This window comes from Wolffia australiana, chromosome 6 (genome assembly GCF_029677425.1).
Source record: "Wolffia australiana isolate 7733 chromosome 6, ASM2967742v1".
In the NCBI taxonomy this organism is placed as follows: domain Eukaryota; kingdom Viridiplantae; phylum Streptophyta; class Magnoliopsida; order Alismatales; family Araceae; genus Wolffia; species Wolffia australiana.
The window spans coordinates 15,516,737-15,531,128 of NC_135840.1; the positions used below are offsets into that span (position 1 = coordinate 15,516,737).

At 41.6% G+C, this 14,392-nt stretch overlaps 1 protein-coding gene across 1 annotated transcript; it reads right to left on the reverse strand.

Moving 5' to 3' along the window:
* Window positions 1–2,593: 2,593 nt before the first annotated feature.
* Window positions 2,594–9,599, reverse strand: LOC144704686 (RNA-binding (RRM/RBD/RNP motifs) family protein). The gene is made up of 12 exons (XM_078577193.1): window positions 9,365–9,599; window positions 9,067–9,138; window positions 7,731–7,955; window positions 6,999–7,080; window positions 6,711–6,878; window positions 5,841–6,002; window positions 5,566–5,736; window positions 5,400–5,487; window positions 4,844–4,902; window positions 4,708–4,773; window positions 4,499–4,578; window positions 2,594–2,979 (listed from the first exon to the last, which is right to left on the reverse strand). Exons 1-12 carry the CDS (start codon window positions 9,589–9,591, stop codon window positions 2,937–2,939), a joined length of 1,443 nt encoding a protein of 480 aa, XP_078433319.1. The 5' UTR covers window positions 9,592–9,599; the 3' UTR covers window positions 2,594–2,936.
* Window positions 9,600–14,392: the final 4,793 nt, after the last annotated feature.

Genomic DNA, 14,392 nt, shown 5'->3' on the forward strand with positions numbered 1-14,392 from the left:
GTAAATGGACAGCAATATCCAATATCTGGTAACCCATTTAAAAATAGAGGACATATTGTCCCTCATGGAAAAAATGTCAAGTTTAAAGTAGTGTTAATACTAGTGATCACTTAAATGATGAAAGAAAGCTTGCGTTCTTCCCATTGTAATACATAACTGAAAGATGGACTTATAATGGGCTCTGCGGTGAGAGAAATCTGACCCATTTTGTTTTGGGCCAGAATAAGTACAAAATTTTAAGTGAAATATTGATTGAAAACTATTAAGAAAATTTAAAAATTAAAAAAATAAACCATTAAGAAAATATGTATTGTTTCTTCGAGAAAACAATATATACGACTTCCAATTTCTTAGTTACACAATAAATTATCTAAAATATATTTATATCCATATGTCGGATATCAAAAAATCTGATATCCAACGTAGATATCCGATATCATCATCCAACCTTTGAGTCTAGTACAGCTGCCAATATTGGGACGGATATCCATATTGTAGCAACTGAAATCTGATATTTTCATCCGACATCCGAATATTGGTATAGACAGATATCAAATAGACCATTTCTGAGATCTGGTTCAACATTCATCCTGATATGTCATTCGATAGCGGGCTTGGACGGGCGAACACTATTGCTAAGTCTTGCATTTTAGTGGGTGGTTCCTCCAAAAACTTCATTCACGCTAATGGGAGCACGAACATTTGTGGTGCATATCAACTAACATCTACGGGCCAATTTCTGTGACAATACTATGAAGGTTTTGCTCCTCACAAAGGAGGAAGCCATCATGTGTCGCCATAGTCTTTGCTTTCGTGTTAGTTTAAAAGCCAAGCGTGAAAAGCAAAATATGATGTTCCATGTGTAATTGCAGGGGATGTTGCCGCCACTGGTTGTGCCCAGATACACATTGGACTCACCATGCAGATTGAGCTTGAGAGAGCCCATCAGTGGTGGATACCAATGGACAATCATTAGCCAAGTGGTGATGCGGGTCAACGAGGCTGAGATTCTCCACATTCTCAAGGACTCGCAGGTAGAAAGTGAGTGACGTGCGGAAGGTAGGAATAAGTGATGGTTTTTCCATAACCATTGTTTAAACGCATCTCATGATATAATGTGCGCACGTGGGAAACCTACAAAACAAGAAGAATTTCACCCTTTCTAAGTATCCCATAATAGGTATGCTAGGGTGATGTGTACATAAGGGTTAAGCCTAAAGCGTGATGTCAAGGTAAATATCACGCCAAAAAACTTTAGTGGTATTGGAGTCATGGGGTATAGAGTAGTTGACGTCAATGTGCAAAAAATTAGATTCAATATTCCATAGGAATCTCACTACAGTAAAAGACGCCTTCCATAGTTTTAACATATGGAGATTTGAGGCAACAATGGCATTGGTAGCTGATGTGGTGGCCAATACATTCACTCGATCATCAATGGGGTGTTGGCAATTTATAAACCTCTAAACAAAGAACGAGACACGAGGGATAATTGTTGGGCACCATATGCTTTGACCCCAAGCTGGTTTCCTCTGTAGTAATTCCAAGAGGAACATCAAAAGTAATTCCCACCAAGCATAAGCATCCATGTTCCTTCCATAGGACTCTCATGTTAGCCATTAGTACCTGAGCCACCACCAGCCAAGCGCTATGGCGTAAAAGCTAATTTGGCTAGATAAGAGGGGTGGCCCCTGGCCAAAAGTCGTACCAGCCTCTAATTGTGTCATATTCAACTAGTGGCATTGCCAAATACACCATCAGTTAGGATCTTTAATATCAACTTCATGATCACCTTGCTTGCTATATTTAGTTAATATCGATGGACAAAAGAGCCCCAATAGGGAGCTCGTGGTCCCCATATGCCTAACTAGCTTCTTCATATCAGGTATTTTAGTTTCACCTTAAATTTGTTTAGATTAGGTGGCGTATTTTATGTCATGGATCTTTCATCTTATATACTGGTTGATATTAATTAGTGAATTTTTCTATTTTTTATTATTTATTTCATCTTTACTTTCATATTATTTTTTGAAGTATGACTAGAAAGAACTTCATCATCATGGCAATGGACAGGAGCACCAAGCCAACAAACAAACAAAGAAATGACAGATTTGTTTAGCCACAACCCCCCATCCATCAATCATCAATCTTCGATGACAGATGACTAATGAAGGCAAATAATGGATGGATGGCAGAGGGGATTAGAGTGAGAGGTTTAGAGAGGGAGTCAATTTTGTCATATGTCCCATTCTTCATCATAGACAAATGACTGAACGAGACTGATGACAGAATGTGATAACGATGGTCGAAACGAGAATAAATCCTCCGAACAGACAACTGAATAGACAATCGTTCAGTCCTGTCTGATCCATCAGTAACCATCAATTAGTTATATGTCATTCATTCATGGTGGAGGTAGGACGAGTGCAAAGACGTTTAACATCATTAGACATAGTTGTTTTGTTCTGTTCGTTTGAAACAAACAAAAAATTCGTACAAAAGAACCACACAGGGCCTTGTTCGTGGTTCTGTTATTTTTTTGTTCAAAAACAAACAAAATTCGCACATTCAAACAAAATTAGAACAAAATGTGGACAAAGCGAACAATAGAACCGCACACGGGTCTGTGCGATGATCTATTTGAATTTGATATTGTTCTATTTGGAAAACCGAACAGAATGAACAGTTCACACAAACTCGCACAAAAGGAACCGAACACCCATGTATAGACATCATGAAATATGATCCCCCATATTGCAGCACTTTGAGCCTTTTGGCAATGCCCCACCGCAGCGTGCTCATGGTGCATGAGAGGGGTATACACAGCATGATGGCACGGCACGGGCTGTGATATTGTGACGTGTCGTGCAAATTGTGTCCCCTGGAAGGGCTGAAATTAGGAATTTAAATCTGAGCCCTGAGCCTGGATTAATGGGTTATGGCCCAATAAGAAGGCTTGTTCCAGCTTCCTCGTTTAGCCTGTTATAGAAAAGGCCGTGATCCATTAATCAATGGATACAGAGAGAGAGAAGGTTAAAGATGGGAGGGGATGGTAGAAAGAGATAGAGAGGCAGAATATACGATTCCTATCGGGCAAAGATAGATAGATAGAGAGAGAGAGAGAAAGATAACCAGAGAGAGAAAAGAAAGAGAGGGAGAGAGCCAGAGAGAGGGAGAGAGAGAGAGAGAGAGAAACAGACAGGGAGAGAGGAAGGTAGAGGGAGAGAGGGAGGGGGAGAGAGAGAGAAAGAAACAGACAGGGAGAGAGGGAGGCAGAGGGAGAGAGGGAGGGAGAGAGAAAACCAGAGGGAGAGAGGGAGGGAGAGAGAGAGAACCAGAGGGAGAGAGGGAGGCAGAGGGAAGGAGAAGGAGAGACGGAGAGGGAGAGAGGGGGGAGATGAAGAGAGAGAGGGAGAGAGAAAAGGGGAGACGAAGAGAGAGAGGGAGAGACAGAGAGAGAGGGGGGAGATGAAGAGAGAGAGGGAGAAAGGGGGAGACGAAGAGAGTGAGAGAGAGACAGAGAGAGAGAGAGAGAGAGAGAGGAAGAGACGGAGAGAGAGGGAGAGACAGGTGAGGAGACGAAGAGAGAGAGGAAGAGACAGAGAGAGAGAGGGAGACGAAGAGAGAGAGGGAGAGACTGAGAGAGGGAGGGAGAGAGAGAGAGGCGGGGAGACGAAGTAGAGAGGGAGAGACCGAGAGAGAGAGAGAGAGAAGCGGCAGCAGCAGTAGCTAACAATACGGTGGGTCAATGGGTCAAAAACGAGAAAGATAAAGGTAGAGATGAATAGAGATAGAGAGAGAGAGAGGAAACAACAAAAAATATGGTGCACAAAGATGGAAAGGAAAAGGTAAAGAGAGAATTATGGCCTAAGGATCACTTTGGTAAGAGATGGGAGATAAAGGTATAGAGATACTGAGAGTAGGAGCACCCGTAATGGCTATGACGGGTCAACAGGCCAAAACTACTAGGGGAAAGGTGGAGAGAGAATGCAGCAGCATCCAAGGCTAATGGTGGGTCAACAGGTCAAAGTTGGAAAGAAAGAAAGACAACGAGTGGAAGGATCAATAGAGAGAGAGAGTGCTGAAGAGAGAGCAAGGAAAAGAAGATAGAGAGAGAAAGAGGGAAGTGAAAGCAAGGTGAAGATAGAGAGAAAGAGGGAAGTGAAAGCAAGGTGAAGATAGAGAGAGAAAGAGGGAAGTGAAAGCTAAATGAAGATAAAGAGAGAAAGAGGGAAGTGAAAGCTAAAAGAAGATAGAGAGAGAAAGAGGGAAGTGAAAGCAATGCGAAGAAGATATAGAGAGAAAGAGGGAAGTGAAAGCAAGGTGAAGATAGAGAGAGGAAGAGGGAAGCGAGAGCGAAGCGAAGATGGAAAGATAGAGGGAAGTGAGAGCGAGGTAAAGATAGAGAAATGGAGAGAAGAGAGAGTGAGGCAAAGATGGAGAGATAGAGAGAGAGAGAGAAGAAGAAGAAGAAGAAGAGTATGTGATGGAGTCTTAACTGGGCTTGGCAGTTGACGGGTTGCGGCCGAATTGAATGACCATGGGTTTCCCTTTGAACACAAACCCGTTGACCAAATTCTGCAATAAATTACCACAAAGAGTTTCCACGTTAGAAACTTACATCTGGTCTATTTAAATCTTAGAACACTATTTCATTTATTCTATTTTTATAAATATTTTGTATTTTTTAACGATAATAGAACATACCAGCGCATGCTGAGCAAGGTCAACATTTGGAAAAGTGACGAAAGCTTGACCCCGCATCCTCCCCTCCTGAAAGTCAACGCCCAGTCAAACACAACGCCCCCAAAAAATCAATTATTTTTATATAAATATTTTATACCTGCATCAACTTAACTCCAAGGGCTGATTTGGCTTCGTCAGCCCCACCGAAAAGAGAACCTTTAGAAAAATAAATACATAGATGACTTCCCTGAATTATATAAAAAATTTGGCTTGGAAAGTGATGAGAAATAATTTGACTTCCATATATAAATATATGGAAGAATAGAAATATGCATATACTTATAATTAATGTAGAAATTGGTTCATTCAAAAAAAATACAGAAATTGGTATGCATATATAATAAACGAGTAAAGACAAATATGGATAAGGATATAAATATAAAAAATAATCTAGAGATAACCGATAGAAATTAAAGACAAACTAATGACAGATTTCTTTTCGAAAAGGGATAGAAATTGTAAAAGATTGGAAGAAGTTTTTTTTTGAAGGAAAAGAAGGAAGATCAACCGAAATGGGTGATCGACCCCAAATTAATATTTTTTTTTGAAGAAAAAATTAATAAGATATATGATCCTGAAAGATACATGACAGACCAGCTGGTCATTTTTCCGTCCTCCACTTCCTACATGACGAGGAGGTTAGCAGAACTTACCAAATATGAAGTAGAAATCGTCAACAATGACATCCTTGGCCAAATTCTTGACGTACAAAACGGCGGCAGGATTTCCAGGAGTGTAATTCTAGTCAACATTTTACCGTCAATCAATTTAAACTGCAAAATATTGTAAAATGCTAGCGGATTTAGTCGAATTTCTCACCTTGAACATCGGAAGAGACAACAGTTCCTCTGGTGGGAGTTTCCCCCTCTCAATTTCTTCAGCTGCCACGTAGGATTTTGACTCAGGCTGCCTCTCAGGCTCAGGAGACGAGGGCAAAGTGCCCTCCACAGCTTTACTTTCCTTTGGCACTGATTTAGGAGGAATGTTGAACTGAAATAAATATAATATGTATTTACATAAGATTGAAAAAAGATAGGGGCATGATAATGAAAGTATTAGCTAAGTTAAACAGATGATATTGGAGGGGTTGAAACCTTAAGAACAGGGTTTTTCTTCTTTATGATGGGAACTTCTTTAGGAACTAAGCTGACGGCTTTCAAGCCAACGTCTTCATGAGACACTCCTCGGTTAATGGCTGGACCCACAATGGTCTCCCGTTTTACTCGCTTTCGCCTTTGGTTTGCTCCAGATGCCTCCTGGAAAAAGCAATACAGGAACAGAAGTATCATAAGTAATTACCAAAATTGAGGAAGTATTTCTCAAGTCGTAATTAATAGGATTCAAGTCTGTTAAAAGAGGCAACAATGACAATGATGGTGACAAATCATCATCGCCCTCATAGAAACTATCGGTTTATGAATCATCATCATCATTGTAATAGCCATCTTTTGTCGTCACCCAAACATGGACCACAATGATGATAACAAGATTTGGGAATGACGAAGATGATGAAGAATTTACCAAACCTAGTTTTGGCATCAATGATGAAGGTGACGAGTTGACCATGATGTTTTGTCATTGTCATCTCCATCTGATTCCGGACATTAGTCATCCTCTTTGCCCTAATCATCTAACAGTTTTTTTTAATCATCAAAGTCATTAGTCAAAATGAATAAATTTGGGGATGATGGTGCCAAAACTGATTTTTTTCATGTTCCGCCGACCCCAGTGCAGCGTCAACAATGAAGATGATGAGTGAACAATAACGTTGTGACATCTGGTTTCCAAGATATTTCATCGTCATCATCCAACCACCAACGACGATCTTATCATTGTCATTACCCCAACCATCCATAAATGGCTATGACATTGCCAAAATTAGGGATGACAATGATGACCGCGAATTCATCATAGTCTATCAACTCGAGAACCAAGTGTTATTTAGAAGGGAAGAGAAGCGTCACTTCTTCTGACTCCTGTTCTGACTCTTCGTCAGATAGATAGGCTAAATGAGATTCCGAGATGGGAGGAGGTGGTGGGGGCTGAGGTGGTGCCGATGGAGGAATAGGTGGTGTGGGCAGTGCCATTCTGAACGGAGCTGGAATGTTCATCTTGTTCATCAAATGTAAAACCTGCCAGCGAGAGCAACATCTAGCTTTAAAACAATGACAATAAAATTTCTGCGAAGGCGAACTTAAAAAATATTTAAGCCACTGATGATTAGATACTTTAGGGAAAAGAGTGTAATACACCTGTGTATAAAATCGAGGGACTGCTATTAATGCGTTAACAATATTGGTCAGTATGTTTCCATCTGGAGGCGGGTACTCGTACCTGCACCAGTAGAGAAACAAGTCTTACTGAAGGTTAAACCTGCAGGGAGAAATGGACATAATTGTAAAGTCTACTGATAGAGTTAGAATTTTCATAAAATTTTCAGACTCAAGTCCTTACATTAAAAATAATACTAGCTTTTTTGAAAACATAAAAAATAATACTACTAAGGAGGAAATTTTATTTTCATGTATTGATATACCGGATAAGACTAATATATTAGAAAAATATCTATTTTTTCCACGGCAACATCTGGACCCTAAGGTTATATATTACTTTTAAAATATTTCAAATCCCATCAATGTACTCAACAAATTACCAACAAATATATATGGAATAATTTTTTCCGTACGTTTTTCTATTTCTAATTTTGTGTCTTTTCCATCAGATGGATTTAGAGCGAGGGAGATCTTCCCTAAGGTGACCAGTTGCCATTGTTATCTTTCTGTTTTTTCTGTCTTCCCTTCCAAGATTCTTCCTCCATAGAGAAAAATACCAAGGTCCCTATCATATTCAATTATCAGAAAGGATAAAATAATTTTGCAAACGAAAATAAATAATAAAGGTAAAAGAAAGGATTATCAAACTATCCAAAATAGAAAATTCAACTGAGAAGCTAAGATTATGAAAGGAATGATTCGGCAACATACTCCAGGTATGGAGGAAAGGGGAAATCCACGCCAAGCCTTGGAGCAATGGGTTCTGCCAATGGCGTTGAAGGCATCTCTGCACCTTTTGTCTTTTTTTCCATCAATGCTTGAGCCTTTAGGATGGATGAGTGTACTGAAGATTGTGCTTCAGTTTTAAGTTTGTTATCATCACTCCTGGCTTTGCTTGCTCTCTCCACCGATAAAACTTTACCCATAAACTTTAATCTGTTGAATTAAGGAACATGGAAAAAGATAAAATAAGCCGTCTTTCATCAATTTTTTATGAACCCATGAATACCTATGAAAAAAGTAAAAGATAGAATAATGTGACTATTTCTAAGACTGAACCATATAAAATTCTGAACATGATGAACTCCAACTCGACGATGAAAGAATCAGTAAAGGCTGAATTCAGATGCTGGAGAAAATATCAACAAAATATATGATACAGTCTGTTGCCGGGATGTATCAAGAACAAGAGAGGAGAGGATTTCCAGCAGGATGGATGACACAGAGGAGAATGAGGACAAGGAGGGTTGGCGGAGTGGATGTCGCCAAGATGGACGAGGATGGACGAGGATGGACGAGGACGGACATGGAGTGGGTCTCTGGCAGGATCGATGACGCTGAGGAGAATGAGGACAAGGAGGGTGGCAAAGTGGATTTTGTTGGGGGGATCATAATTACCAAAGGGACGATTCACATATTACTCAACATTCTGCACTCCAGAGAAGAGAGCTACGTGTTTAAAAGACATGCGAGAATTAAAATGAAGGACGAAAAGGCCATTGAGTATGAGAGGATCCATAAGATCCATAAGGCGATAAAATAATTTGAATTTTAGATTGCGTATCACTTTGAATTTTGTTGTCATCGCTCATGCCTGTCTGATATCTCCACAGATAAATGTTTAGCAGTAAATTTGCATCTGGGAAATTAAAGAAATGAAAAAAGACAATAGAAGCCATCTTACATCGTGATCTATTTCACTCTAGGACTGAACAAAAAAAAATTTGACCATAATAAACTCGAATCCGATGAAGAAAGTATCAGTAGAGGCTGAATTCAGATGTCGGAGATCACATCAATAAGGTTAATAACAGTAATTACCAAAGATGCTGAAAAAATATTTTAGATGTTATAGATTGTGCTTCCCTTTGAAGTTCGTTATCTCCAACAAAATATCAGCAAAGTCTCTGTAAGGACAATAATTTGATATGTCCAACAAGAATTTAGACGTCATTCACGCCCCAGTTAGGATAAACAATAAATAACTTGCCAAACCACAAATTACGCAATCATATCTGGTCAGGGACATTGATTAAAGCATATGAACCTGTGAAGCTGGGATTGCGCTTGCGAAGCCAACACTTCATTTCCAAAATCTACAAAGGCGCAGTTTCTCAACCTGAAAATCCATGAATTACTTGCATCTGGTGAACAAAAAAAACCAAGGAAAAAAACAGTACATCCATCATTCATCAACATTCTGAGACTGAACCAAATAAAATTGTGAACGCGACAAAATCGAATCTAAAGAAGCAAAAATCATCAGTAAAGGCGAAAAAAAACACGACGCAGCGCCAATTCAATCGATCACAAAGAAAACGCAGCAAGAAAAACGAGGAACCGACCTGCCGCCGACGCAGGGACGGACAGACGCCGCGCCATAGAAGGAGAACAGACGAGAGAGAACTTCCTGAGGAATTGCTTCCGGCAGATGCCGAACAAGAACAGTGACAAGCCCTGTGCTCGAAGGCGGCGTCGCGCTATAAGCCTGAGAATCCGAATGCCACGAAGCAGGTGGAATCTGCCATTGATGAACTCCAGGAACAGCGAACTGAGACGGATGTCCCGCCATTGCTGCTACCTCTCGGGCTCCCCCTCCCGCCATGGCCAGTATTTATAGGAGGTTCAAGGATGGATGACGGACGGGACGGAATCCATCCCGTCAACCCCTCTCGTCTTGACCTCTGCACAACACGGCCCTTGCTGCGTCACAGTCCAGTCTCGCTCTGGTTTCAGCGAATACCTAAGCCTAGACCGACTAGGCGGCATTCCTTTCCCAGAGGCATGCGTGCTTATTGGGAGGCCGTGTTCCTGATAGACTCACGACCTTTAATGACTGAGTCATATTTAGTGCTACGATGCGATAAGGGTAGTGACGCCCAAACTTGATCTTTCCGGCCATCGCCCCCGTAGTGGTTATTCACTGCGGATAGTGCGTGCGTTTGTTCGCGTTTAGGCGGAACGGATCAAGTAAAGTCTGCGCTTGCTGGGCACGCGGGCCGACAAGTGTAAGCGCGCGGGCGCCAACGCTTTGTGCGAGCGTCAAGCGCCACGCGGGAGCGCCAAACGCCGCACGCTGGCATAGGATGTGCAGGCGGGGCGGCAGTGCCGCGGGGCAGCGCGCGGAGTTGCGCGGCAAACAAGCAGCGGCCGCGCAGCCCTCGCGCGCATCACGTGTGCGGGGCACGGGGCGGGAGACATCCCGCCAGGAGACCAAGGTAGTGGCGCACAGTGAGCAACGAGGCGGCACGGGGGCGTTGCCACCCCGGGGGTAGTGTCGGGAGCGCTGCGCCTGGCTTGAGGCGCCGAATGCGGCGGCGTCGCGCAGTCTGAGCACGATAGGTGTCAATGTGGGTGTTGGTGGCCTGTGTGATCGTCAAGGCAGGGGTGGCATGTGTGATCGCCACGCCCATGGCACATGTGTAGCGGCATGGCTGGTGGGCGCGTGCGCGGAGCGCCGGCCTCGAGGCAGAGAGGCAACACTATCCTGGCGCGATGCGCCTCATCTCGTTACTTTGTATCATCCTTGGTCTTCCCCCATGTAACGATCACGACTACGATGTAACCTTTTATGATATTAATGCAATGACACTATTCCTCGACGGGGATGCATCCCTACCCTTTCCTCTAACCCCTTTCTATGTGATCTTAAACTATTGCAAAAGACTTCCGCTGCAAGAGATCAAGGTTGCTCAGTGTTCTGCTCCAATCACTGAGCTCGGCACGCACCAAATTCGAGCGATTGACATAATTCGGGATTTGACCGCGTGACACCTGGTCATAGATGGATGATGGACAAGGCGGAATTCTATCTGTCAACCGTTAAAGTCAACCGTCTTGAACCCGGCACGAATAGGGAACCGCACAGACCGTTTTCGCTCCAGTTTTAGCAAAGACCTAAACCTATTTCTGAAGTACAGTACGATAATGGATAGATGATGGACGTGGCGGAATCCATTCTGTCAACCATTAACGTCATTTTTCTTGAACGCGACGTGATAATGACACGACCTGGTTTCGCTTCGGTTTTAGCAAATACCTAAACCTAGACCTGAAGTACAGCCTGGTCATGGATGGATGATGGATAGTGGAATCATATCCATCAACTAGTAATTTCAGCTGTCTTGAACTCAGCACCAGAATTACATGAATAGAGAATGTCACGGTCCAATCTTGTTCCAACTTCAGCAAAAACCTAAATCTTGACTTGAAGTCCACTCTGCTCAAATATCGATGATGGACATAGCGGAATCCAATCCGCCAATCGTTAATGTCAATTGTATTGAGCTCGGGATGATAACAGCATGAATAATGAAGGTCATTATATGGTCTTGCCTTGGATTTAGCAAAGACCTAAACCTAGACCTGAAGTACGATTCGGTCATGGATGGATGATGGACTTGACGGAATCCAATCCATTAACCGTTAACATCAATTGTCTTGAACTCAGCACGATAATGGCACGAATAGGGAATGTCACACTCCAATCTTGCTCTGACTTTATCAAAGACCTAAATCTTGGCTTGAAGTTCAGTCTGGTCATAGATGGATCATGGACATAGCGGAAATCCAATCCGTCAACCGTCAATGTCAACTGTCTTGAACTCAGGATGATAATGGCATGGATAAGGAGGGTCACAGTCTGGTCTCACTTCGGTCTTAGCAAAGACCTAAACCTTGACCTGAAGTCTAGTCCGGTCATGGATGGATGATGGATGTGGCAGAATCCAATCAGTCAACCGGTAACATCAATTGTCTTAAACTTGGCACGATAATGACACAAATAGGGAATGTGGAGGTCATGATTGAGAGGGAAAGGGAGTTTGAGAGAGGGAGAGTGAAATAGATGTAGGTGGCTAGAGGGACAGAGTGGGGGGGGGGGGAGAGAGAGAGAGAGAAAAAAAAAAGAGTGAGGGAAAATTGAAAGAGAGACATGTGGGCAGAGGAAGAGGGTAAGAGGGAAAGAGAGATGTGGGTAGAGGGAGAGAGTGAGAGGGAAAGTGACAAAAGTAGGTCGAGGGAGAGAGCGAGAGGGAAAGATATTGAGAGAGTTTGTGAAAGAGAAAGAGGTGGGTAAAGGGAGAGTCTAAGGGAAAGCGTGATGTTGTTGTCAGTATTTTGGCACTCTGCTTCTTGTCTGCTAAAAGAGGCCCAGGTTCAATATATATTTATACGTATCTTTAGTTGTATACACATCTAGCTATATCTGCATGTTCACATTATGTTTATTGAGAAATGTGTATATTTATTTGGATTCCCCTTCTTCACTTCTTCCACTTTCCAAATCTTATCCAAAGCTAGCCACTCCAATTGACTAAAAACATATAAAATAGTTTGTATAATAATGATGACTGAGTGTTAAAAAAAATCACCAATATTAGGTCGCATAGGATCTAGTTTTACATAGTTTATTGATAATGGAGACTGCATGAAATGATTGTGACTTGCATTGAGCTAAAATAAATAGACTTCATAGTCTTATATGGGTAAGAAATCTAGCGCTTCCATTAATATTTAGTTTAAACTTAATCATTCTTACATATAACCCTAATTTGTTGTGTTGTTTGACCCTAATAACCATAATTTGTTGACCTTATTAATTAATTGAGGATCTACTGAACCCAATTAATTGGTTAAGTTTTCAAGCCGTGGGTTTCCATGCTACACCTCACGTTTGAGAAAATATAGAGGAGTATTCTATATCTCTTATAAAACCTTTAATGAATGACTTAGTGCATGGTTGATTGTCAAACCCCAAAAGCTCACTCTAGTTAGTACTCATGCATGGCAAAATCATCAAAGAACACATTCTCCAGTATTTCCATTACCCTGGCCATGCATTTAATTACATCTTTTTCCCAGAGTCTGTCGCTCTTAATATCGAGGACGAAAAGCTCCATATTAGCCACATAATCACCTTCATAGACATGCTGTTATATCTAAGCTAATAAAGTTGTTAATCTCATGTTGACCACATAATCGCCTTCGAAGACATGTTGATACATCGGAGCTAATACAGTTTGAAATATCATGGTCAGAGACTTGTAGATCATAGTTAAAACACAATTGTGCATCACAATGTACATTCAGTGTCTCAAGTCTTAGGTCCACTTACAGATCCGTGATATGAATTATCCGGATTGATGTCAAGCATACAATCCAAGGATTCCTATTGATGAATATAATGAACTATTTTCATGAAGAGCACACACTATATGTTAATGCCTCTACTTCAATTGCTATAGACTAAGTCATACTCGTGATATGATTGTGTGAGTAAATACTATTCTTTCTACAAGTTTGAAGTCCTCCTTGAGTATTATTTGAATACGAATATTTAGAACACATTTAAATAATAGTAAACATTGTAGTATGATGTCATCACTAATCACTTAGTCATTCAATGTATTTATACGACTAATGAGAGGAACAAGTTTGTCACGTCATCCGTCCCAGGGTTGGGATGGATGACTGATGACTATAGTTCCGGATCGTCCGGGACGGGACGAAGATCGTCACGTCCGACGTCTGCATATTTCAACTTCGTTTGAAGCGTCCCGTCCAAGGATTCGTCCATTGAAGAAAAAAAATCGTTCGTGTCTCAACTTTGCCAGTTTCGTTCCGTCCGGAGAAAAGCCATCCCCTCCTCGTCCCGGACAAAAAAAATCACACTTTATAATTTTTAATCGACGAAGAATTGAATATTTAAATCGCAAAAGGATACCATTATAAGAAAAGTAAGAGCATAAAGTAATTTTGAAAGTGGGAGGGACTCTTTTTCAAATTTCGTTTCAAATATGCCCTTAAAACCGCTCGGTCGCGAGTTGCAGGCATAAATATCCAATAAAAATAATTCCAAGGTCTGATTAAATTAATATGTATTTTTTTAGTTTTTTAGAGAAATATGGAGGAGAGAGAAAGCAGAGGGACATATGTACAATTACTTTTTGGTGGCGTCACTTTGAGCACGCGAAAAAAGTAGGGACTTTGGTGCAAAATGTCAAGGAATTGATATAGCGATGCCATGGCAAGATCTCAACCATCGGAAGCGAATCCGACGGATTTTCGTCCATCCCTTAACATCCATCTCGTGAGACTTCTGGACAGGATGACTTTTTCGTCTGACGATACGAAAACCGTCCCGTTCGTCCCGGGACGAACTTCTGTCCTGGTTTTCGTCCAATATCGCGGACGGAATGATTTTTTCGTCATGGGACGAAAATACCGTCCCGTCCGCGTCCTGCATTTTACTTATGACACGCTGGGACGAACTGGATGACGCATCGAATCAGATCGGATCGGCCCATTAAGAGCTAGATTGGGCCTCTATAAAAGCTCCTCTACAGTCATCGTAAGAGCAAGTTTCATTTATT

Bases quoted from the DNA above. Each gene is read 5' to 3' on its own strand.
- LOC144704686 (XM_078577193.1), bottom strand. From the start codon at position 9,591: ATGGCGGGACATCCGTCTCAGTTCGCTGTTCCTGGAGTTCATCAATGG. The intron at 6,003-6,710 runs GTGACGCTTCTC...TGCTTTTTCCAG, and splicing joins CAGAACAGGAGTCAGAAGAA to GAGGCATCTGGAGCAAACCA. The intron at 4,903-5,399 runs GTAAGTTCTGCT...ATTTTTCTAAAG, and splicing joins CGATTTCTACTTCATATTTG to GTTCTCTTTTCGGTGGGGCT.